Source organism: Balaenoptera acutorostrata, chromosome 18 (assembly GCF_949987535.1).
Source record: "Balaenoptera acutorostrata chromosome 18, mBalAcu1.1, whole genome shotgun sequence".
Lineage (NCBI taxonomy): Eukaryota > Metazoa > Chordata > Mammalia > Artiodactyla > Balaenopteridae > Balaenoptera > Balaenoptera acutorostrata.
In genome coordinates this window covers 71,220,091-71,246,500 of record NC_080081.1, presented here as the reverse complement: position 1 = coordinate 71,246,500, position 26,410 = coordinate 71,220,091, and the positions used below count along the sequence as shown (strand labels likewise).

General features: G+C 38.6%; 1 protein-coding gene across 1 annotated transcript in view; it reads right to left on the bottom strand.

Moving 5' to 3' along the window:
* The window catches only part of STARD13 (StAR related lipid transfer domain containing 13), a 389,825-nt gene that overhangs the window by 286,866 nt on the left and 76,549 nt on the right, over window positions 1–26,410 (bottom strand). Inside the window, exon 2 of the mRNA XM_057533176.1 lies at window positions 20,384–20,417. Coding sequence (XP_057389159.1) covers window positions 20,384–20,417 — 34 coding nt within the window. The remainder of the gene's footprint in view (window positions 1–20,383; window positions 20,418–26,410) is intronic.

Genomic DNA, 26,410 nt, shown 5'->3' with positions numbered 1-26,410 from the left:
TTATCCATTAGGTGGAATCTTATAGAAATAACACTGGAGTACTGTAATACAAATTGGAGTCATAATATTTAATATTAAAAAAACCAATATCCTGACATTCTCTCTTTAAAATTAGACAGTCAATAGAGAAGGTGCATCTTGTCCCTCTTTACCATGTAGAGCTCTCTATACACAGATCTACAGCAACAAATTTGAAAATGTTCAGGAAATGGATAATTTCTTAAGAAAATTAAAATTTCCAAACAACCCAAAATGAAAAGGTTAAACACACCAATTGCTATAAAAGAGAATGAAAAGGTGAATAAATATCTCTCAAGTTCTGATTAATTATAAAGCCAGATCATTCCAATGGTATTCAAACTATTTTTGATCATGGAAAAAGAAATAACTCAAATTTATTTTTATAAAACCAGGATAACTTTATATTAAAGATAGCACAATGTATAGAAAATTGTAATTAATCTCAACTATAAACATTGGTGCAAGAAATCTAAAATTTAAAAGTAGCAGATATTCAGCAATGTATTAAAATAATAATACTTTACATTAAAACAAAAAAGGAAAGCATATAAGAACAAGAAGAAAACATAAGTGAATTACACTATAACCTAGGTGTGGGGACCAGCTTTCTACCTTTGAGCCAAAGTCAAGATGCAATATAAGAAAAGGTTGATAGATTCAACTCAAAGCAAAGCATCACAAATGAAACGAACTTTTATGTGGCAAAAACTCCATGAGAAAAGACAAATGACAAAACAGGAGAAAATACTGTTAATATGTATTATAGATAAAGTGCTAATATTGCAAAACACAAAGCAGCCATTATACATATGAAAAGATGCTCATCTTCATTCATAATAAGAGAAATGTAAATTTAAAGTACACTGAGAGATCAATTTTACCTACCAGACTGGCAAAAGTAAAAGCTTGAGAATATATTCACTTGGTGAGGCTGTGGGAAATAGCACTTTTATATATCGCTGGTGTGAAGGCAAATAAGTAAAGCCTTTCGACCAAGCAATTCCATTTCAAGAAATTTAACCTTTACATACCCTGGCAATATGAAAACACATATGTGTAATATTATGCCTGTCAGCATTATTTGTATTTGCAAAATGTTGGAAAGTACCTAATAGCCTAATCATAGGTGATAAGTTGGTTAAACCATGGTCCGTATACACAATGGAGTGCTATGTGGCTATTAAAAAAAAAAAAAAAAAAAATCTCAAACTGATACGAAGAGTGCTCTCCAGGATATATTGTTAGGTGACATAAAAAAAAAAATGCAAAAGAGCAAAAACAGAATGCTAATTTTGTACAAAAAAAAGAAGAAATAAGAAAGTATACATGTATTTGCTTAGTTTGGCAAAAACAAAGGATGAGTTAACTAGAGAGTGTAAATGATAAAGCAAATGGAACAAAATGTTTAAAAAATATTAAAATGTTAAAAATTGGTAAGTCTGGATGATGGTTTTATAGGTAAATCTGTCAAAGAGTATACAGGCTTTTTTGGACTATTTTTGCAAATTTCCTGCAAGTTAGAAATTTATTTCAAAAAGAAGAATGTTAATAATAATAGCATAATAATCATAATGCATTATGACAAGTGAAATTATTTCTAAGAATGCAGAAATGGTTTAAATTAGGAAATCAACTTTTAAAAATGATAAAACCAACAAATTAAAGATTAAAAAAAGAAATTAACATATTAAATGAAAAGGTCATTTGATAAAATAAGACTATGCAACTATTAAATAACAACGGTAAGCTAGGTTTTCCTGGTGGCGCAGAGGTTAAGAATCTGCCTGCCAGTGCTGGGCATACAGGTTCGAGCCCTGGTCCGGGAAGATCCCACATGCCACGGAGCAACTAAGCCCATGCGCCACAACTACTGAGCCTGCGCTCTAGAGCCCACAAGCCACAACTACTGAGCCCTCATGCCACAACTACTGAAGCCCGCATGCCTAGAGTCCGTGCTCCGCAACAAGAGAAGCCACCACAATGAGAAGCCCATGCACCACAAGGAAGAGTAGCCCCCACTCGCCCCAACTAGAGAAAGCCCGCGTGCAGCAACGAAGACCCAATGCAGTCAAAACAAAGATAAATTAAATAAATAAATTTTTTAAAATGCTAAGTAAAATAATAATAATAAAAAGATTAGGGCTTCCCTGGTGACGCAGTGGTTGAGAGTCTGCCTGCCAATGCAGGGGACACGGGTTCGAGCCCTGGTCTGGGAAGATCCCACATGCCGCAGAGCAACTAGGCCCGTGAGCCACAACTACTGAGCCTGCGCGTCTGGAGCCTGTGCTCCGCAACGAGAGGCTGCGATAGTGAGAGGCCCGCGCACCGCGATGAAGAGTGACCCCCGCTTGCCACAACTAGAGAAAGCCCTCGCACAGAAACGAAGACCCAACACAGCCAAATATTAATTAATTAATTAAAAAAAAAAAAAAGAATTTGACTTGGCTTGCTGAATTCAATATTAAACCTTTAAAAAAAAAATAATGAGTTCATACTCAATCATACTCGTGATTTCAATTCAAATTCAGTACTATAGCATTTGTACCTCTCTGCTATGATTTTCAAATCTGTGTTTTCCTTTCCCACAGCAAGAACCCAGGTTTATAAGTAAATAAATTTTTTAAAAAAATTAAAATTAAAAAGATTAAAATTTGATGAAGAATATTTATTGAAACTTAACAGGAGATTTATTCTAAAAAGTGAAACACATTTAAACCATATCAGTCAAATCAGTATACAGTCAGGGCTTTCTGCTATCAGAAAATGAAATAAGACAGGAAAATAAAATAAATTAGTATAAATATTGGGGGAGGGGAGATAAAACTAGCTATTTTCCCCCCAAATACTGTGAGAACTGTAGGTTTTATTTGCGTGTAAGAGAGAAAGATTTTACTTTCAATAAAATAAACTGACTGAAGATTATAGAGTTAATTGAACTAGACCAAGCCCTCCTCAGAGCAAGTATTTACTGGATAATAAAGAATAGATACTCAGAGAAAACATTTGCAAAGTAGACATACCAGGCCGTTGATTATAATAATAATAATAGGACTGATAGAAGAAATTATAAACATTTCTGATAATATAAAAATTAAAAATTTGTATGGCAGAAGTTACCATAAGCAAGGTCAATAGACAATTGATACCTTTGGAAAAATGACTGATAAGGCAGATAGCATATAAAGGGTCTATAACTTCAAAGAGTTCTTATAAACTGGTAGGTAAAAATGACTAATAACCCAATGAAAAGAAGGGTAATGGATATGAAGGGCCAAATAACAGAAAACTGATTACAAATAGTCAATAAATACATGAAAATATGGAATAAGAACAAGACTTTAAAAGTGAGATATTACTTTATTCTTCTAAGACAATATAATAAGGTCAATAATAACTACCACTGGTAGAGATTTGGAAATGTGGAAATGTGAGCTGATAAAGTAATCTGACAATAGCTATTATAATTTAAAATACACATGAACTTTGATGCCAAAATACCACTCCTTGGAATCTATACCTTAGAAATAAATGTACTATGTCAGGATATGGGTACCAATATAAATATTACAGTATTTTCTTAGTGTTACTACTCATCAGCAGGGAAATAGCTGGATAATTTATAGCACATTCACAATAAGGAATAGTGTGCAGAATGTAAAAAATAAATAAACACAACTGCTTCCTGGAAGAGGGCATACACATACATTTCCCAATTCCTCTTGCTAAGTGCCACTATAAACTCTGGACATTATACACAAGATAAATCTAAGAGGTGTCTGAAAGGTAGAGGGAAGAAGGCAGACCAGCTAGGGACCTCAGGACCTGAAGGTGGTGAGTTCCCTGAGTTTTCTTTTTGCCTTACATATTCCCAGATTGCTTGCTGGAGAAGCTGGTGACCTGGAAACACCAATGGGTGCGGACAGAAAAACTCTAACTAAAGCCTACTCTCTCTAGCCAAAGAAGCATGAAAGGGGCAGCCTAGCAAGACAGGAAGTTTTAGAAAATAATAACTCTACTGCAGCCAAACACCACGGGAAAAAAACAAAACTGTGAGTCCTTCCCTCACCCAAATCAGCAAAGGTTAAGCAGGGAGCCTAGACTTCGACCCTCCCCAGGCTTTAACAAGGTACTCAACACCCCTGCCAAAGGTGGTCTTAGAGGAGGCAGAGAAGGGAGCTTAAACTTTCATCATCACCCGGTAATGAGGTACCTCTTTCTCTTTCCACTGGGTGGTGTTGGAAGAGGCCCAGAGGAAAGTAGGGACTTGCACCGTTGCTCAGTGGTAAGGAGGATACTAACCCCCTATGGTGTCAAAGGAGGGCACATGGGAGCTTTGACAAAGCACTCTTAACCCTCCCAGCCTGGAAGGTATCAGTAGAGGCATAGTGGGGAGCCAGAACTTCTATCCTACTCAACAGTAACAAGGAGCCAACCCTCCTCACCTCCCCCCAGGTGTCAATGAAGGCTAAGTGAGAAATCTGGACTTCTACACCCACTAAGCAGCAAAATAAAAACTTTAATTAAAATTTTTTAAGGAAAAAAAGGGAAAGAGAGAGAAGGAAGGAAGGTAGGAAGGAAAGAAGGAAGGAAGGATGGATGGAAGGAAGGAAGGAAGGAAGGGAGGGAGGAAGGAAGGAAGGGAGGGAGGAAGGAAAAGAGGGAGGGAGGGAGGGAGGAAAGGAGGAGACCTCTATCAGTTGACTTGGTCGGCATTTCAGGGACAACTTTTTGAATAAGGGGGAAAAAGGTGCAAAAAAGATAGTTTTATCTCATTTTTTGTTAAACACAAACCACAATGACACAAACCATTAAGTAAAAAAAGTCTGGAAAGAAACACATCAGTTCTCAGCATGGGTTATCTTATGTAGGTGAGGCCCACAAGGTACAATGGGCAGAGGTAGGGAGAAAGGGATTATTAAAATGCAACAAAAAAGAAAGAGGAGAGAAAAGTTCACTAAAATCATACATATATGTGTGGGTAATATGCATAAAGAAACTAGAGGAAGATAGCTGGAATTAGATCTTTATGATATTGAGTATGTCTATAATATATTATTAATAAGAAGAGTTTTATAGTAATATATTAGTATGCTTCCCTTTCATCTAGACCAAACCACAAACAAACAAAGCAGCCAACCTCTAGGTATGAATGCTGCGGTGGACTGCAAAGATGGCTGGTAATAATCCCACCTCACCTCTTTTAGGGTAATTTGTTACACAGCAATAGATACCTGAGACGTGTTTATAGGTATGTGAATGTTTAAAGAGAAAAGAGAATATTGTGAATAAGAACTTACCTATCAAAATTCGTTGCTTAGCAGTGGCAGTAAGAATGAAAGAGGAGACGATTAACTTTTACTTTATACATCTTTATATTGCTTCACCAGTTTCCACAAGCATATATTATTTCCTAATTTGAAAAACATCAGTCAAAGAAAAATTTTACAAGAAGAAATAAAACATTCTATTTAGGTTTTTTTGTTTTCTTTTTTTTTTTGTTAGAACTGGCCCTGGAAAAGTCTCTTCCTCTCATTTTATTGTAATTTACTGTTATTTGCTGGAGCATTCTGGAGACCTTGGTTTCAGATGGTTGTGTATAATGTTGGTTCCATAAACACCTTTATAAATCAATCTTCTTTAAAAATAAGGGCCAAAAGCATGTGCATGGAAAGTAGCTGTAGATTGGCAACTAAAACATTCTTAATCTTTCAAAAATATGCTATAAAAACTAAGCGAGAGATAGACATTAACAAAATTAATTTTAAAATATTTTCAGTAATGCAGTCTGTAAAATACATTTAAAAAGTGCATTAGCTCACAAAACCTTTTATCAACCTGTTAAATTTTCACTAACTTTCACTGTTCTTAACAGTGATATAGCAATGATAAGTCTGCAGGAACTTTATCAGAAGCATGAGAAAATGATGTTTTCACTGTGGGTTGCAGTTTTCATTTTATCACCTTTTATATTTATTGAATACTTGATTTCTTTAGGATCTTCCTGGGTTTCTTATAGCCCCTAAAATTCCTAGCCAAGGCTGTTTTCATTCATTCATTTCAACAGATTTATATCTATAGTGCCTATAATATGCTGGACACTGTGCTAAGTGCTTGGAGAAAGAGAATGATAGTTTTTTTAACAATAGAGGAATTGTCAATAACTAGATAATGATCCAGTATGAAAAGTAAAACATTTTGAAAAACTAAATAATGTGCTGCAGGTAAAGCCACAAAAACTAGACAAAGTAGATTCCATTTGAGCTGGTCTTCAGGATAGCAGACAAAATGGGGAGTTGCATTCAGGACAGACAGGAAGAATGTAGGGAAGTATGGATGTGTGGAAGAGCATGGTGTGAATGAGGAAGAAAATGTGGTTTGTGAGGATGAAGGGATCTGATGGACAGAGAGTAGAAATGACAGATGCAGCACAGCACTGAAATTAAGAACACAGGCTCTTTTTCAACAAGGGTGTCAATTCAGTGGCGGAAAGAATAGTTTTTTCAACAAGTGATGCTGGAACAACTGGATAGCCATATGCGAAAGGTTGGAGTCAGACTCCTTCATTGGACCACACACAAAAAATTAATTCCAAGTGATCACAGGTCTAAATGTAAGTGCTAACACCACAAGACTTGTAGAAGAAAACATACGAATAAATTTTCATGAACTTGGGTTAGGTTAGGCAAAGCTTTCTTAGACGTAAGCAACATAACAAACATAAGCAACAAAAGAAAAAATGAATTGGAATTCATCAAAGTTTAAAAAATTTGTACTTCAAAGAACATCATTAAGAAAGTGAAAAGACACCTCACAGAATGGGAGAAAATATTTGCAAACCATATATCTGATAAAGGCTTGTATACAAGAATATATTTAAGAACTCCTACAACTCAACACTTTGAAAAGACAAATAACCCAATTTAAAAATGGGCTTACAAATAATTTTAAAAGATTTAACAGACATTTCTTCAAGGAAGATATGCAAATGGCCAATAGGCATGTGAAAAGATGTTCAACATTATTAGTCATTAGGGAAATGCAAATCAAAACTACAGTGAGATACTATTTCATACCCACTAGGATGGCTATAATAAAAGTCAGATAATAATAAGTATTGGTGAGGGTGTGGAGAAATTGGAACCCTCACACATTGTTCGTAGGAATTTAAACTGGTACAGTCACTTTGGAAAACAGTTTGGCAGTTCCTCAAAAAGTTTAACACAGAGTTACTATATGACCCAGCAATTCTAAGTATGAACCCAAGAATAATAAAAACATATGTTCACACAAAAATGTGTAGATGAATATTTATAATAATATTCATATAATCATAATAGCCAACAAGTGGGAAAAATCCAAATGTCCATAAACTGATAAATAGATAAACTAAATAAAGTTTATCCATAAAATGGAATATTACTCAGCAATAAAGAGAAATGAAGTACTGATACATGCCAAAATGTGGAAGAACCTTGAAAGCATTATGGGAAGAGAGTAACGAGGCACAGAAGACCACATGTTGTATGAGTCCATTTATATGCAATGTCCAGAACAGGCAAATCTATAGAGACAGAAAGTTGATTAACAGTGGCCAAGGACTAGAGGGTAGGATTAACGGGGAAATGGGAAGTGACGGCTAATGGGTGGGGGGTTTCTTTCTGGAGTAATGAGAATGTTCTCAAATTGATTGTGGTGATGGTTGCACAACTCTGTATACAGGGTAAAAACCATTGAGCTGTACACTTTTTTTTTTTTGAGTTGTACACTTAAATGGGTGAAATGTACGGCATGTAAATTATATCTCAATAAAGTTGTTTTTTAAAAAATTTATGTCCTGTTAAAAAATAAAAATAAAAACACACACTCTAGAACCAGATTACCTAGGTTGGAATCTATCTTTACCACTTACCAGTTATGAAGCCCTGAGCTAACAATAGTTACTTAATTTTTCTGTATCTAGTTTCTTCATCTGTAAATGAGTGAGTACTTCCAGCTGAAGTCTCAAGGGAAATTTTCAGAGAGGTGGAATTTGCGCTGGTCTCAAAGACAGTGTTTTTACAGATTTAGAGATGAAGACCTTAAAAGGGAGGAGAGAGGAACTCACAGTTCTGGAGGAGCTACTGTGTGCTAAGTGTTCTACATACATTAACTTTATTTAATGCCCCCTACTTTGTACTTATGAAAAAATTGACTCAAAGTGAAGTGATTACATGACCAAGTAAGAGTTCAATTGCCGGCCCAGAAGCTCCTGTGTCTGGCCTGAGTGATGTCTGTGAGGAGGCAAATACAGATAGCCAGAAGAGGGATTGAGCTGAAGTCTGTCTGACAGCGTGGGAGGAGGGTGGGGGTAAGCGGCAGTCAGACTGTTTAGGAACTCTGATGGCCAGACAAGTTTTCGGGATTTCATCCCACGGGTGATAGGGAACATGCCTATAGGGAATAGGAATTGCCTATTAAAAAAAGGCCATAAGCAGTAGGGATGTGGATGTATTTTACATGTAAAAATCTAAATTCATTTTGTATGTTATTATATAACTCAAGTGTGCCTTTCAGAAACCTTACAATGTTACTCAAAATAGGCATAGTCTGAGAAGCTTGCCTTTAGTGAATTTTCCAGAAGAGAAATTGGTTTGCTTCCACAACTGAAAGATGACTTTTATAGATGAATTAAACTCCTATCCAAGGCTGAGAGTTTGTTCATTAGAGCTACTGATTGTTATCAAATGACAGATGGATTTTGATGGGAGTTTTTGGAGCTAAGAATAGATAATAGAAGTTTTAAAACTCATTGAAATTCTCAAAAGATGAACAAAAATTGTAGTCTCACTTTGTACAAGAGCTCAGTGAAAAGGAAAGCCACCATATATGTAATTATTCAAATGGAATAACAGATTTGTACTGTATACTCATTTATTCAGTGGTGGTTTTTTTTGACTAGCAGCGTGAAGTTCTGCCTATGCCTCCTACTTGGAAAGAGATTCTTTCGAGGCCATCAACAAGCAGAGTGTCCAGCAAGCATCTGTAGTGCCTAGGGGCTGTTAGAACTGGCATGCCAAGGTTGGCACCAGGCCGTTGAAGGAACAAGTTGCAGATGCACACTCAGTCCCATTTTAGGTATTCCAACCTCAAGTCATGCTGCTAGATTAGTGCCTGTATGTGGAAAGTTTCAAATGCAAGCGTGTGCTTTCTCTCTAAGCCTCAATGGAGATCTTATACCTCCTAGAAGGGTGCTTTTGGGGGAAGAAATGAGGGAGTGCATTTTTGTTTACTGCAATAACTAGGAGCTTCTACTAGAATTTAGTGATTATCCTGAAAGCCATGGGACAGGCATGCCCAGGGAAGAATTGCCCTGCATTCTGCATGATTTCCAGACCTCTTTACACATAAATTATTATCTGAGCTTCTCTGCAACTAGAACTTAATTCCATTTTAGAGACAAATAGAAAGTAGTTTTTACATGGTTTTAATATACACTGAATTTTCCAGCAATGAAACTACTATGTAAATTGTGGGAAGGCTAATATTTAGTATTATTTAGCCTTATTTTAGAATGTTAAATATGACCATCTATGATTAAAGCATTTATTTATTTATTTTTTTAATTTATTCATTTATTTATTTATTCATTCATTTATGGCTGTGTTGGGTCTTCGTTTCTGTGCGAGGGCTTTCTCTAGTTGCGGCAAGTGGGGACCACTCTTCATCGCGGTGCGCGGGCCTCTCACTGTAGCGGCCCCTCTTGTTGCGGAGCACGGGCTCCAGACGCGCAGGCTCAGTAGTTGTGGCACACGGGCTTAGTTGCTCCGCGGCATGTGGGATCTTCCCAGACCAGGGCTTGAACCCGTGTCCCCTGCATTGGCAGGCAGATTCTCAACCACTGCACCACCAGGGAAGCCCCCTAAAGCATTTATTTTTTAATTACCTAGGTTCTTCAATACTGTTCCCATGCATTGATTGTACAATTTCTCTATAGCTTCTTGTAGTAAAGCTTTTTCTAATCCATCCTCATTTTCTGTTGCCCATGGAAGGAAATGATCTCTAGTGTCTTTTTAAATATGAGCCTGACTGCATGCATTGCCATGAGGTGGAATTTCAAGAAAGGAGATAGGTTTTTTGTTCCCTGTCCCATGTTATAACACAGGGAATTAATTATTGTGACACCATACATGAACAAAGCTCAGCTCATTTGCAAGAAATCAAACCTCATTTTCTCTACATAAGAGTTGACAATTTGTCTTAGCATCTAATCTTTAGTTTAATTAAGGTTATTTTCTTTTGCCTTTTATTATACACATAAGTCTGTCTGTTATTACTCACCTCGACCCTGGTTTTATTCTAACTCTATCCTTACCTCTACTCCTTCATTTTCCTGTAACTCTTCTACCAAGTGGCTTCTCATATTCTTACCTCTTTTAAATCCAAAACTACTCATTATAAGCATCAGACTGCTTCATTATATCTTCTAATATAATCAAGCTGAACATTATATATTAAATACACAATCATTTAATTATAAATTACTTTCCTTTTTATTTAATTATTATATTTCATTTATTATGTTGCTTTTCAAAATTATGTGTATCTTTTATCCATAAATTTCCTTTCAGTGTGGTAGAGTGTACTTATTTGTTATAAAACTTATTATGAAATAATTGTTATATTAAGTGGCCATAGTATTTCTATTATTGAAGCAAAACATTTTTTTTACCTTTTATATCTAAGGAAGCAGAATGTGACTTATCCAAGATAACATATAAAGAATGAGCTTTGGGCTTCCCTGGTGGCGAAGTGGTTAAGAATCCAACTGCCAAGGCAGGGGACACGTGTTTGAGCCCTGGGCCGGGAAGATCCCACATGCCGTGGAGCAACTAAGCCCGTGCGCCACAACTACTGAGCCTGCGCTCTAGAGCTCACGAGACACAACTACTGAAGCCTGCAGCACCTAGAGCCCGTGCTCCGCAACAAGAGAAGCCACCACAATGAGAAGCCCGTGCACCGCAACGAAGAGTAGTCCCACTCGCTGCAACTAGAGAAAGCCCGCACACAGCAACGAAGACCCAACACAGCCATAAATCAATCAATCAATAAATAAATTTATTTTTTTTAAAAATGAGCTTTGATATCTTAAAAGTAAGAACATCTTGACTTCTCCTTCTATTCTTGGTTTATGGCCTCATATCCACCATTAAAATGCTTTACCGTGCATCACTTGGCTACTCAGTAAATATAAGTTGTAGTTGGAGCTGATTATGAGAACTTTGTATAGAGCTAGTAAGTAAGCAAGTAATATCCACTGTATATTGACCACATGCAGGCATCATACTCAGAACTTTCCATCTGTTATCTCATATAACCCCCATAATAATTATGCCAAATAGGTATGTTGCAATGTATGTTTGCAGATTAGTAAAATGAGGCTTATTTCAGTAACTTCCGTTACTTCAGTAACTTGCCTTTGATGATGAGGCTAGTAAGTAACAGGAGCCTACACTCAATCTTCAGCCTGTCTCTAATGCCCACATGTTCTGTCTCTAAAAAGAACAGTGTTCTTTAGTTTTGCATTAAGAAATGAAAAAGATAAAAATAATATTTTGGATTGCAGAGGGAAGTAGGAATGCTTTCAATAAATCCACTAAGGAAATCAATAATCCCTACAAGTATTTCAAATCAAAACAATGGAGGAGAAGACACTATAACTCACACTGGTGGCTTACTGATTTTCCCTAGCTATGCCATGATGATATCCCCTTTCTCACCACTTAAATTGATTCACTAATACTGATCCCCACAAGACTGTATCAAACAGCAAATCACAGAGTGACTTATAAAAAGATGTTATAATTTGTGCTATCAAAATGTGACTAGTCTGAACCGAGATGTGATGTGAAGTGTGAAATATTCCCAAGATCTTAAATACTTACTACAAAAAAGTGAAACATCTTATTAATATTTATAATTTTTATTTTATGTTGAAATGATATTTTAGAGATATGGGTTAAATAAAATATTGTTAAAATTAATTTCATTTGTTTCTTTTTACCTTTTTAATGAGGCTAATAGATTTTAAATGACATATTTGCCTCGCATTTGGGGCTTGCATTATATTTCTATTAGTACTCTTGTGGAGCATATGGATTTTCAAATAACCAACCTTAAAATCAAGTCGTGGGAAAAAAACTGAAGGACAAAAGCAAAACAACAAACAACACTCAATACCTACTGTGCTAGAAAAATTATTTGACTAAAGTTTCAATGTTAGTTTTGTCTGTCAGTCAGTAGAACAGATGCATACATTTTAACAAGTCATTTAATGCCTATTAACCTCAGTTTCTGTAAAATCAAGATAATAACTACACAGTAAGCTCCCTACATACGAACCTTCAAAGATGCGGATGTGTGTTCGCATGTCCAATCACGTAAGTTAGTTCATGTGTCTGTTGTACATTGTCATGTGTGCTTTTGTGTACTTTACTGTATGGTACTGTATAGAGTACAGTAGTACAGTATCTTTATTTCAAGCCCAGCATGCCTGGAAGCAAGCATAAAAGCAGTGGTATATAGTTGATTGTGTTGGTTGGGTACCCAGGCTAACTTTGTTGGACTTACGAATGCATTCTCATAATGGAACTCGTTTGTATGTAGGGGATTTACTGTATTGCTTACCTCACAGGTTGTTACAAATGTAAAATGCAAATTATTTCATTCGTTCATTCATTCAACAAAAATTTATCAAGAACCCAGTATGTGCATGTACCGAGGATACAAAAAATAATAAATTGTGGTCTGCGTTCAAGGACCTTGCAATAGAAGTTATAGAATGTTATAGGAGCCATGACAGGGAGGATCATAATGTGTCCTGTGCCTGGCTTACTCTGCTTGGGGGATTAAGGGAAAGTTCAACAGAGGGATTAGCCTCTGATCTGCCTCTTGAATGTGAAGAGGGATTTACCAGGTGGGGAGGTCAGGGAACATCTTGTCTTTGTGTCTCTGAGGAATGAGAGAGCAGAGGGTGCTCAGTGAACAACAGGGGAGATTAAAGTGCTGGCCAGCAAAGGAGGAGAGGGGTGCCCGTGTTTCCATGTCAGAAGGTTCTGAGTTGGAAATTTCTGATGCAGAGTGAGAGGAATCCCAATTCCTTGCCAGCTGTTGGCGATGGTGCCCATATTCTAATGTGATTTTGGAATCTTTGTTCCTTTCTTGGAGGAGGATGTTAACAAAAGACATACATATAAATTAGCGGAATGTAATTGAGTAGTATTCAATGATTAATTTCTGTAAAAAATTATATGGGGCAAAATATTCTTTTTTTTTTAAGCATATGATCAGCCCTTTGGATTAAGACAATGTTTCATAAAAGGTCCCACATTTTCAACTGGATAATTTCAGGGCTGCCTAGGGGAAGGGGCAGCTTCACAAAACAACTGGAGCTTACAAAAAAAGTCCACTTAGACCTACCAGTATTTCCAAAGACTGAATTAGTGGCTAGAGGTAAATATACATCAAAGTTATTCATCTGTAGTAATGCTGCAGTCAATATGATTGAAAATTTTCCATGGGACTATATTTATTTGTAAAAAAATTGCAATGAAAATAATGGTGTGTGAATGATGGTTTCAAGATTATATATTTAAATATAGCATACTTATAAAAGGCAATTTTGAAAGCAAAAATTATGGCTGTCTTTTAACTCTGGTATTTTCCTTAATGCACTATTTACAGAGATTGCATTTCAAGAATAATAAATATAAACATGGACTAATCTTAAATCTATTTACAAGATGTGGGTATATTGCAGAACCTCAAAATGAAATAATACTTTGTTTTCAATATTAACTTTATATTATTTAAGAAACCAATATGCTATGCATAAAAGTAGAGAGATCTATTTTTTTAAGATAAATAAAAAGATAAAATCATGTTGTTATTGAATAGAAAATTTTTATATTTTCCTTTCAGATCATGAAACAAATAGGACATAAGGTGAAAAGGATGTTTTTTGGCTAAGGTCTATTATTTGTAAGAAATGGTACTGAAAAACAAAACGAATTAATCTTCAATGTTTCTGACTGAAGAAATTATTGATTAAATCAAAGAAAGATTCTCTTAACAAGATAATACTCTTTCCCTGCTGCCAACAAATTAGCTACCAAGTGTTGTATCTGCTTTCTGCATTTCTGCTTTCTGGTCATGATCTCATCTATTCAAGATCTCTCACCCTCTAGAAGAATCTGCCTCATTTCCCAAAAGACCACAAAGGGGAGAAACCAGGTACTGATTTGTCTTTTATCATTTAGGGTTTGCTCAAGTCTGGCTTCCTCCAAAGATACTATAGAGGCAACAACAGCAACCATAAGATCCAACCTCTTTCTTTGCTTCAATTCTGGTCTCCAGAACTCATTTTTCATAAATGATTACTATTTATGAGGGGACATTTAAATGAAGTTTCATTAAAATATTTGCAAAAGTAATTTTTCCTTGATTTTAAGGATCCTGCCTGTGTCCTTGCCATATTTACACTCTAAATTGCAGGTATATAAATATAATAGAAAATATCTACATTTTGATCACTTTATGTATTGTTTGTTTATTCTCTTCCCCACTAACTGTGAGCTCCTCCAGGGAAGACACTGTCTTTTCCTTCTTCGTGTTCATTATGTAATGAATCATAATGCCTACGCAATAACTCAATAAATTTATGAATACATAAAATACAGTGGTTGGACAAGTAGTAGCAACTAGCAACTCCCAGGGCCCCCACCACCCCACAATCCCACTATACTCCTCAAGAAGTATTTGTTTAGTGAAAAGTACATGGTCTTAAAAATTAAATAGAACCAGGTTTAAATTCCAACTTAGACACTCATTGAGCAATTTAATCTTACTGACCCTTATTTTTTATATGTAAAAAGTGAGGACAATACCTCTTACATTACAGGGTTTCTTGAGGATTGAATGAGTGAATATTCATAAAGAATCTATCATAATCTAGCACACAGTAGGCACTCAATAAACACTGATCCTCTATCTTCCTCTAATATCTCAGACTTATCCTCTTCAAACTGGGTACTCAGCAATGTGCCAAGAATGTCACAAAGCCACTGCATAAACACAGTGGTCTTCCTACTGCATATATATTTTTTTTAGATGGCACATAATTATATTAATACAAAACAGTTATTCAGGAATTCTTCTAGTCATCAAATGTTTTTGAGCGCCTGTTATGTGGCAGCAGTCTGCTGGGCACAGGGGATAAAACAATAAATAAGACATGGGCAATCTAATCTAATGGAAAGGAAGGAAGGTAGGTAGGAAGTGAGGAAGGAAGGAAAAAGGAAGAGAGGGAGGGAGGGAGGAAGGAAGGAAGGAAGGAAGGAAGAAATTAAATTCTGACAAGTGCTGTGAAAGAAACAGAGTTGCAGAGCTAGAAATTAGTTGGGGGAGGAGGCAACCTCTTCAGACAGAGGGGGCAGAGAAGAGTTTTAAAAGCAGATGGATTTAGAGGGCTTCCCTGGTGGCGCAGTGGTTAAGAATCTGCCTTGCCAATGCAGGGGACACGGGTTCGGGCCCTGGGCTGGGAAAATCCCACATGCCGTGGAGCAACCAAGCCCGTGCTCCACAACAAGAGAAGCCGCCTCAATGAGAAGCCCACGCACCGCAACAAAGAGTAGCCCCCGCTCTCTGCAACTAGAGAAAGCCTGCGCGCAGCAACGAAGACCCAACGCGGCCAAAAATAAGTAAATTTATTAAAAAAAAAAAAAAGCAGGTGGATTTAAGCTGGATGATGAGGAGACAACCATGCTAAGAGTCGGAGACAAGCATTTAAAGTGGAGGAAATAGCAATGCAAAAGTCATCTGAATTCTTCAGGTAAAACAAATTTCATGTTTGCTGGCTTGGCAATTTCCCCGACTTCCTGTTATTTGGGGCTTTTTGATAGATATTTGGGAAGCACTGCCCTGGAGAAGACTTCGCATGCCAGGTGCAAGAGGTAGGAATGGTGAATAAAAACCACTCTCCTTTCCACCTGTATTTAAATTGGCAGATTACAAGGGCTATAAGTAAGTATCCAGAATAAACTGGTACTACTCAAATATGGAGCGAAAGAATGTGAACTAGATTTACATAGCTCTTAAGCTTTATGTTGCACTTGCATTTCAACAATAGAGATTCATACAAATTAATATAAAATAAAACCAAGTTTCCTCTCGGAACACGCTGATGCTTTCCTTTTGCCTCATGTGGGCATAGTGCCACGAATGGTAATTGCTTCTCTTTATGTAGCCATAGGAAATCACAATTTTAAAACTTATTAAATTATTGTAAATTTCACTAGTCACACATTTACGTAAAAGCTCTGGTTTCACTAAAGAAATATTAAGAGAGGGGATTTAAGTTGGGTAACTTTCTTGAAGGAGGGATAATTTTATCTCATTTACCTTTGTGTTTCTAAGACCTTGCACAGTGCCAAGGACACAGTAGATGTTCAACACTCTAAGAATTAAAATGAAGTCATAATTTCCAGTTGGGGTTGGTGAGGGGCACTGAGAATTTCTCGATCTTGGGCATTTGTCACTACAAGTAAATTCTAATGAAATGGAAGAATGTGTATATTCCATAGCATATGCTTCTGTTCATAATCATTGGATTTGGCTGCACTTTTGACTCCCTGTGTGCCCTGCATCTCTAACACTTGGGAAATTCTTCTTGTGACAGAGCCTTCATATTCTTGATAATGGGCCTATCAAAACTCCATAACACAATGAAGCTGAGGGGGCAGAAAGTAATTACAGTACTTTCAGGAAGGAGGGATAGTTATGGCCAAGAAACTTGTTTTGAAACTGTGCTTGGAGGAGCTGTCCGTGTTGCCCTAATGAAATTACTGAGAAAAAAATAATATAAGTGATTTCTTCAGATGTGACCTTATTTTCCCTAGGCTTTCAAATCATTTTCTAAATGGAAGAGGAATTTTTTTTTACACTCTGGAAGTGAAATGTACATTGTATGTGAAGAACAGTTTATCAGTACAAGATTCAAATATTCTTGATAGTGAGCAACACTGGAATTTGGCTTTGGTCTCCTATTTACAAATTTGAAGAAAGGAAAAATACGTACCATGAGAAACTGAATTTAAGGACAGATTAAGTCAACTACAGCTATGTGGGTTAGTTTTTAAACATTTATATTCACTTTTCAAAAATGAATTAATTTTTCATTCCATTAGGAAGTCATACCATAATATGTACCATTCATTTCCATTTTGACTTTTTATCTCACAAAGGTCATAGTGTGATAGGCATAAACTCAGAATTTACTCCACTGTTACCATAGCAAATATTCCTTCCACAACTAGGCTGAAATATTTTGGTCCTATTGGACAGTTTATACCCCTTAAAAAAGAGTGTAGTTATTTAGTGACACCCTCTCTTAAACTATTAGTGAAGGTAACCACATTGACTGGCCTTTAGACCACCTCCTTGTGCCTAAGCTTTTCTGCTCGACATCACTATTACATTGGGTTCCCCATTTATCTCTCTCCAGTGACTGAGACCAGAGGAAAATGTGGATCAGGCCACACAAGAAAGAATCATTAAGAATCACCTTACAAGGGCAAACAGTGACGCTGGGTCACCGTATGTCCTTTTTCTATGTCATGTTACATCTTACGTCTCTCTATATTGAATAGCCTCTTCTGTCTGACCTCTATATTACATCTTTGGTAAAACATACAGAGAGAAGCTCTTGGACACTCCAATCAAGAAGCAATGATGGGAAGCCAGAAATGAGGGGATCTGACTTCACATTTTACAAACAGCAGGAAGGAATGACCATTAAAAATTTGAATCGTAAAAATAATTTAATCTGAAAGATGAGATTAAAAAAAAAAAGAGGACAGCTGTAATTGAAAAACCCAAACTTATGGACTATTTTACATTTGCATGGAAATTTGAATTAGGCTTCAAAAATTCTCCTCTGATTTACATGTGAAGAAAAATTGTCCTCTGACTTCCCTCACCAATATTTCCTACTCCCAAAGTGCTTTCCATAAATATTTATGTGAAAACTGATTTGACTCTTTTCTAGTTTCTGCTGGCCTGCTTGCCTATTCTTTTTTTTTTTTTTTTTCCCTGTCAAGATGAAACACTAGCTGGCAGAGTGCAAAAGCAGCTAAAAATTGAGCCTCTGGTAGACTGAAGCCCCACTGCGTGATACCTGAATACTTGTAGATGAGCTCCACATCCAGTCTGGTGCATTTACACCAGATCAGAGTCACCAAAGACGGACTTCCTCATTGGAGGTTTGTTAGAAAAGTACTTGTCAGTTCTGGCCAGGAGTTAACGGCAGTTGTTTCTTATTTACTCTCTTGACTGTAGCTTTTACGTGATGGAAAGTATCCTTTAACTATAATAAGTTTGATTTGCTTACGATAAAAAGAAAATAAATCTATCACATTCTACTTAAAACCTTCACATGCTACTTTTTTGTGTAAATCCCTCATTTGGTGATTTCTGGAGTGAAGCACAGTCTTTGCTGACATAAATTCAAGATCAACTCTAGCTCAGGTTGGAATTTCAACAAAAGAGGTGAAGCACAGAGGGTTCTACTTATGGCATAGTTTACAATTGGGACACATTCATAAGATTTTTAAAGTGGGCTTTGCTTATTTCCTAGTTGTAGGTGTCAGTTGGTTGAAGGTTATGTATTGTTAAGGTCTCAAATATAAAAACGGATATGGGGCTTCCCTGGTGGCGCAGTGGTTGAGAATCTGCCTGCTAATGCAGGGGACACGGGTTCGAGCCCTGGCCTGGGAAGATCCCACATGCCGCGGAGCAGCTGGGCCCGTGAGCCATAACTACTGAGCCTGCGCGTCTGGAGCCTGTGCTCCGCAACGAGAGAGGCCCGCGCATCGCGATGAAGAGTGGCCCCCGCTTGCCACAACTGGAGAAAGCCCTCGCACAGAAACGAAGACCCAACACAGCCAAAATCAATCAATCAATCAATCAAACATACGCATCTGATTCAAGATCCTCATTAAAAAAAACAAAAAAAACAAAAAAAACGGATATGGACAAAACTGTGCATGCTTGATGCTACAAGCATTTCACAGAACAGCAGAAGCAAACTCTGGTGATTTTGGTACAGCTGGTGGGCCCTGCACACTTGTTGGTCCAGTGTGAAAGTCTCCTTACAAATCTCCCCAGGAGACAGAAGAACAGCAGATGACTATCTCAGAGACCCAATGCTGATGCTAATTTGAACTGAAGCTGAGATCTTGGGTACCTGAGTAAGGGACTAAAAGTTTTCTCCAACAGATTAAAGAAAAAGAGGTCTTCGAAAACGAAAACAATGATGGTTACCGAAGATAAGGGCAGCATTAGAGTATTATTTTTTAGTGGCATTATTTGACAAGATTATTTCAAAAAAGGCTTTAAAGATATTAACTCAGAAAAAAGAAGTTTTAATTTTTTCATTGAACTTTTCCAGAAACACATTATCTTCAACATGTAAAGAATGTGTATAGTGGAGTCACACAAAGTTTTTGAAGTGGTTTCCTTTCAAGTGTAAACATTTAAATGACCACATGAAGTAAGGACAAATGAGAAGATTCAGAATGATATGTCCACAATGACTGTTCAAATAAAGAACTGTTCAAATAAAACAACAGCTGCTAAACAGTTGGTAAGAAGTGGTGGTTCAGGGGGTTGTTAGCTGTTATTTTATGTAGTTATTGAAATAAGAAAGTCAATAAATTAAGACGTAAAACATTTAAATAAAAAAAATAAAACATTTTGATTTACGCAGAACATTTCCAAATATAGAAGCTATACAAATAAAAATTGCTACCCTTTTTTGTTGTTAAGAGGACTCACCTGAGCAGTTGTTTTGGTACAGGTGTAATCTTTTGTTACTACTTTATCTATAGTATATATTTCAAGATAAAGTCTGGTTAGGCAAAGGAATTTCTTTTCTTAATTTCATTAAAATTTTTTTGAGATATGGTTCACATATAACAGTATAGTAGTTTCAGGTGTACAACATAATGATTTCACTATCTATATAACATATTTGTATAGACAGCAAAATGATCACAACAGGTCTAGTTATGCAAAGTAATTTCTATCTGTATGGAACCAACTGTACAAAACAGGAATTAAACCCACAATATGGCTGCACGAGGACCAGGGAAAAACTGAGTGAACTGATCCAGTTTTCAAGATGTAGAATATACTCTAATTTAACATCATACTGTGACTATCAATTATTCAGCAAGACTTGTGGCATGCTTAAATTTATAGTGACTAGGCAAGGCTCTTCAAACAACTTTTATAGATAAATAGTAAAACAGACTTCATCAAAGAGACTTACCTGCTCTCTCTTTGCTTCGTTTGTCAGAGAGCACCTGTATAAAAAAATAAAAACTCTCTTAATATCTCAAAATTACACTGTCTTCATCAAGAATATCATCACTGAGTTTGAAAAAAAAATCAGATTGTAAAATTAGAATCAAATGGCCTCCAGAAATGAAAGTAAAATACCAATTAGGGTATTAGGATTGAATGATTTTAGTGTGCACAAAGCATTTGGAATAATACAAGTAATTAAAATACTCATTGACAAAGAAGATGCATGAAGTTTATTTTTCTCAGACTTATGTAAAGATTTACACTATACTATGCGTCCATTTAGCAACTAGAGGAAGACTGAAGTCTAGTTTTTGTCGTCTACTCCACTGCCCTCATGTCACCAACAACCTCCTTAGTGCTAAAACCATCCCCTGCCTCACTTTATCTCTCAGTAACATTATAGCAGCCAAGGCAGCTGAGCACTCCTCCCGTCAAAAGCTTTATCCTTCTAGGCTCCTGTTCTCCCATGCGGTCCCTGCTATCTCTTCTACCTCTGTAACTGTTCCTTTTCATTTTCTTGGTGGATTCCCTTCTTGTCTGTGCCATTCTTGCATATTGATTTAATTTACTTTTGTTTTATTTTGTTTTTCAGACATGGCGCAGGGCTGGCTTCTCTTTTTACTTTGCACTTTTTCCAGGGTGATCTCATCTACTTTCCATCCATACCCTGATAACCTCCAGATTTATATCTCCAGCCCACATCTCTTTCCTTGAGCTCCAGGCCAATAGAGTAAACTGTTTATTGGACATCTGCGTTTGGACATTTCACAGACACCCCAAACACCATGTGTTCAGAGCTCAACATTATCCGCCCCCTCACACATACACCCAGCCCCTAACTGATACTTTTTCTGTGTTCCCATCTTAGTGAAAGGCATCACCATTGCTGTGGACTGAATGTGTGCATCCCTCCCCAAATTCATGTGTTGAAGCCTAATCCCCAATGTGATGGTATTTGGAGGTGGAGCCTTTGGGAGGTAATTTGGTTTGGATGAGGTCATGGGGGTGGGTCCCCATGATGGGACTGGTGCCCTTATAAGAGGATGAAGACCTCAGAGTTCTCTGCCATGTGAGGACTCAGCAAGGAAAATGGTCATTTGCAAACCAGGAAATGAGTTTTCACCAGACACCACATCTGCCAGTGCCTTGATCTTGGACTTCTGGCTTCCAGAACTGTGAGAAATAAATATTTGTTGTTTAAGCCACCCAGTCTATGGTATTTTTGTCATAGCAGCTCCAACTGATGAAAACAGCCATCTACCTGGGTGCTCAAATCGGAAACCCAAGGATCATCTTTGATTCTTTCCTGTCCTTCCAGTTAAATTGTGTTTATGCCTACTCTCAAATCTTGCTTGAATCTATCTTTTCATTTCTAATTCCACATCCTGGGCAACATTCACGTCATGCTTAGATAATTGCAATAGCTTTCTAACTTCTAGCCTGACTCTAGTCTTATTTCCCCCCAATCTATTCACATCCAGTGTGATGTTTCTAAAATACAATTTGATCATGTTGCTTTTGTTCTTGGAACTGTTCAATGGTTCCCCATTACCCTAAGAATAAACAGAGTTTAGAGGTTAAGATCTGTGTTTAGCAATCAGAAAGGCAGTTGCTTGCTGCGTGACCTTCAGAAAGTTACCAAATTTCTCTGAGCCTCATTTCCTCATCAGGCAAACAGGGTTGCTTTGAGGAGTAAGTACAATAATTCATGTGATGTGCTGAGCAACAAGTGTGGCATAGAAGAGACATACAATAAATACTTGTTGATTATTCTGAAGGAAATTCTCAAAAACAGAGACTTATATCTTATTAACTTTTTCAAAGCATCATGTAAATAATACTCTACGAGAGTCAGGGATGAAAGAGACAAAATGCTAATGCAGTTAGAGCTTTGTCCTCTATACCAGCGGTCCCCAATCTTTTTGGCACCAGGGACCAGTTTCGTGCAAGACAATTTTTCTACTGACCGGGGGGTGGGGTGGGGGGGATGGTTCAGGCGGTAATGCGAGCGATGGGGAGCGATGGGGAGCTGCAGATGAAGCTTCCCTCGCTTGCCCACCGCTCACCTCCTGCTGTGCGGCCCAGTTCCTAACAGGCCGCGGACCACTACCAGTCCGTGGCCCGGGGGTTGGGGACCCCTGCTCTATACCACACAATTCTTGCACCCTATTTTTATTCTCTCTCTCACCTAATTTTATGTCTCTGTTCACACTTACACTGGGTAAAAGCAAGCTCACAAAAGGATTGATGACTAACAATGAGAAGATTCACTTTTCCCAAGGATATTCACATTTTAAAGGCAACGTCTGACGACAAACACCAAGTACTGAAATCTCTAATGGTAAAACCTGAGACACTGTGACATGGAGGAGGAGAAAGCTCTCTCCACATTTCTCAAATAATATCAAGTAGGTGACTATTTCCTACTCTAGAGAGAATTCAACTGACTGGAGTAGTGTATAATATTTAAATGGGTCTGACTTGATTTGGAAGCAAATATATTTAATGACTATTTGATTTGGAATAGCAAGTAGAATAAAATTAGAAAGTAAGATAAGTTTTGTTACCTGAACATAATAAAATATTAAGAATCATTTTAAAATATCATAATAATGTTTTAATAATCATTCAACATAGAAATAACCCAGTGGGATTCTTCAAGCTCAACTGCTTAAAAACTCTCAGTTATGAGCTAAGAGCAGTTGCTGCAGGGAAATGTCAGCCTGAGGGCTTAAAAAGGAAACAAAACATAGTAAGTAGGCTTTCTCAATCACTCCTTGAGATTGAGTGCTAATAGAGCTACTCATACATTAATAATGACAGTAATAATAAATAATCATTGACAGAAGAACTAAAGTCAGATTACTTGATTCCAGAATAAATCAGTGCAACCCAGGTGAAATAGGGATTTCCAGATAAAATAAAGGTATTTGACAAAAGTATGGCCAAGTATCATTTAGTTCTAAATACAGAATGTTGCACTGAAAGGTGCAGAGCTTGAATCTGATCAATGTACATGGAATATTAAAAATATTAATGTTGTCACGATGAGAAAAAAGTAGAAATTAAATGCCTGAAATTAAAGCAACAAAAATTAGTGTTCTTGAAAAAAAAAAACTGAAAAATATCACTAAAGCTTAAAGATGTTGGAGATATTTGAAAATGAACCCCTAATGCATGTAACCATTTCAACAGTACATGAAAAATTAGACACAGAAGTGTATGGACATTCCTTTCCCAGGAAAACTGATGAGACAGAGATTAAACATATATATTTTTTCCTATGCTATGTCAGTTCTAAAATATTCATAAATGTGATGGTGAACATATATTTCCTTATGGATATACAGCAATATTTTAGCATAATAATTTTCATTAAAAATCACTAGATGGAAGATGGTGGAAGAGTAAGACGCAGAGATCACCTTCCTTCCCACAGATACAGTAGAAATACATCTACACGTGGAACTGCTCCTACAGAACACCCACTGAACGCTGGCAGAAGACGTCAGACCTCCCAAAAGGCAAGAAACTCCCCACATACCTGGGTAGGGCAAAAGAAAAAAGAAATAACAGAGACAAAAGAATAGGGACGGGACCTGCACCAGTGGGAGGGAGCTGTGAAGGAGGAAAGGTTTCCACACACTAGGAGCCCCTTCGCGGGCGGAGACTGCGGGTGGCAGAGGGGGGAAGCTTCGGAGCCACGGAGGAGAGCGCAGCCACAGGGGTGCGGAGGGCAAAGCGGAGAGATTCCTGCACGGAGGATCAGTGCCGACCAGCACTCACCAGCCCGAGAGGCTTGTCTGCTCACCCGCCGGGGCGGGCGGGGCTGGGAGCTGAGGCTCGGGCTTCGGAGGTCGGATCGCAGGGAGAGGACTGGGGTTGGCTGCGTGAACACAGCCTGAAGGGGCTAGTGTGCCAAGGCTAGCCGGGAGGGAGTCCGGGAAAAAGTCTGCAGCTGCCGAAGAGGAAAGGGACTTTTTCTTGCCTCTTTGTTTCGTGGCGCGCAAGGAGAGGGGATTCAGAGCGCCGCCTAAGCAAGCTCCAGAGACGGGCGCGAGCCGCGGCTCTCAGCGCGGACCCCACGGCAACAGGGATGCAGAGGGAAAAGCGGAGAGATTCCCGCACAGAGGCTCGGCGCTGAGCAGCACTCACCAGCCCGAGAGGCTTGTCTGCTCACCTGCCGGGGCGGGCGGGGGCTGGAAGCTGAGGCTTGGGCTTCGGAGGTCGGATCGCAGGGAGAGGACTGGGGTTGGCGGCGTGAACACAGCCTGAAGGGGTTAGTGCGCCACGGCTAGCCGGGAGGGAGTCCAGGAAAAAGTCTGCAGCTGCCGAAGAGGCAAGAGACTTTTTCTTGCCTCTTTGTTTCGTGGCGCGCAAGGAGAGGGGATTCAGAGCGCCGCCTAAACGAACTCCAGAGATGGGCGTGAGCCACGGCTATCAGCGCGGACCCCAGAGACGGGCATGAGACGCTAAGGCTGCTACTGTCGCCACCAAGAAGCCTGTGTGCGAGCACAGGTCACTCTCCACACCACCCCTCCCGGGAGCCTGTGCAGCCCGCCACGGCCAGGCTCCCGTGATCCAGGGACAACTTCCCCGGGAGAACGCACGGTGTGCCTCCAGCTGGTGCAACGTCACGCCGGCCTCTGGCGCTGCAGGCTCGCCCCGCCTCCTCCGTACTGCTCCCTCCCCCCCCCACCCCCGCCCCGGCCTAACTAAGCCAGAGCCCCCGAATCAGCTGCTCCTTTAACCCCGTTCTGTCTGGGCGGGAAACAGACGCCCTCAGGCGACCTACATGCAGAGGCGGGTCCAAATCCAAAGCTGAACCCCGGGAGCTGTAAGAACAAAGAAGAGAAAGGGAAATCTCTCCCAGCAGCCTCAGAAGTAGCGGATTAAAGCTCCACAAACAACTTAATGTGCCTGCATCGGTTGAATACCTGAATAGACAACGAATCATTCCAAATTTAGGAGGTGGAATTTGGGAGCAGGATATATTAATTTTTCCCCTTTTCCTTTTATTCTGAGTGTATATGTGTATGCTTCTGGGTGAGATTTTGTCTGTATAGCTTTGCTCTCACCATTAGTCCTAGGGTTAGGTCCGTCCGTTTTTTTTTTTTTTTTTTAAACATCTCACTTATCTGGCAGTCATTTAAATTTATTTATTTATTTATTTACTTTTTTGGCTGTGTGGGGTCTTCGTTTCTGTGTGAGGGCTTTCTCTAGTTGTGGCAAGCGGGGGCCACTCTTCATCGCGGTGCGCGGGCCTCTCACCATCGCGGCCTCTCTTGCTGCGGAGCACAGGCTCCAGACGCGCAGGCTCAGCAATTGTGGCTCACGGGCCCAGTTGCTCCGTGGCATGTGGGATCTTCCCAGACCAGGGCCCGAACCCGTGTCCCCTGCATTGGCAGGCAGACTCTCAACCACTGCGCCACCAGGGAAGCCCCAATAAATCTATTTTTAAAAATTTAAAAAAAAAAATCTTTTTTTCTTAATAAATTTATTCTTAATAATTTTTTTCTTATTTTTTATTATAATAGCTTTATTTTATTTTATTTTATCCTCTTTCTTTCTTTCTATTTTTTCTCCCTTTTACTCTGAGCCGTGTGGATGAAAGGCTCTTGGTGCTCCAGCCAGGCATCAGGGCCGTGCCTCTGAGGTGGGAGAGCCAACTTCAGGACACTGGTCCACAAGAGACCTCCCAGCTCCACGTAATACTAAATGGCAAAAATCTCTCAGAGATCTCCATCTCAACATCAAGACCCAGCTTCACTCAACGACCAGCAAGCTACAGTGCTGGACACCCTATGCCAAACAACTAGCAAGACAGGAACACAGCCCCATCCATTAGCAGAGAGGCTGCCTAAAATCATAATAAGGCCACAGACACCCCAAAACACACCACCAGATGTGGACGTGCCCACCAGAAAGACAAGATCCAACCTCATCCACCAGAACACAGGCACTAGTTCCCTCCACCAGGAAGCCTACA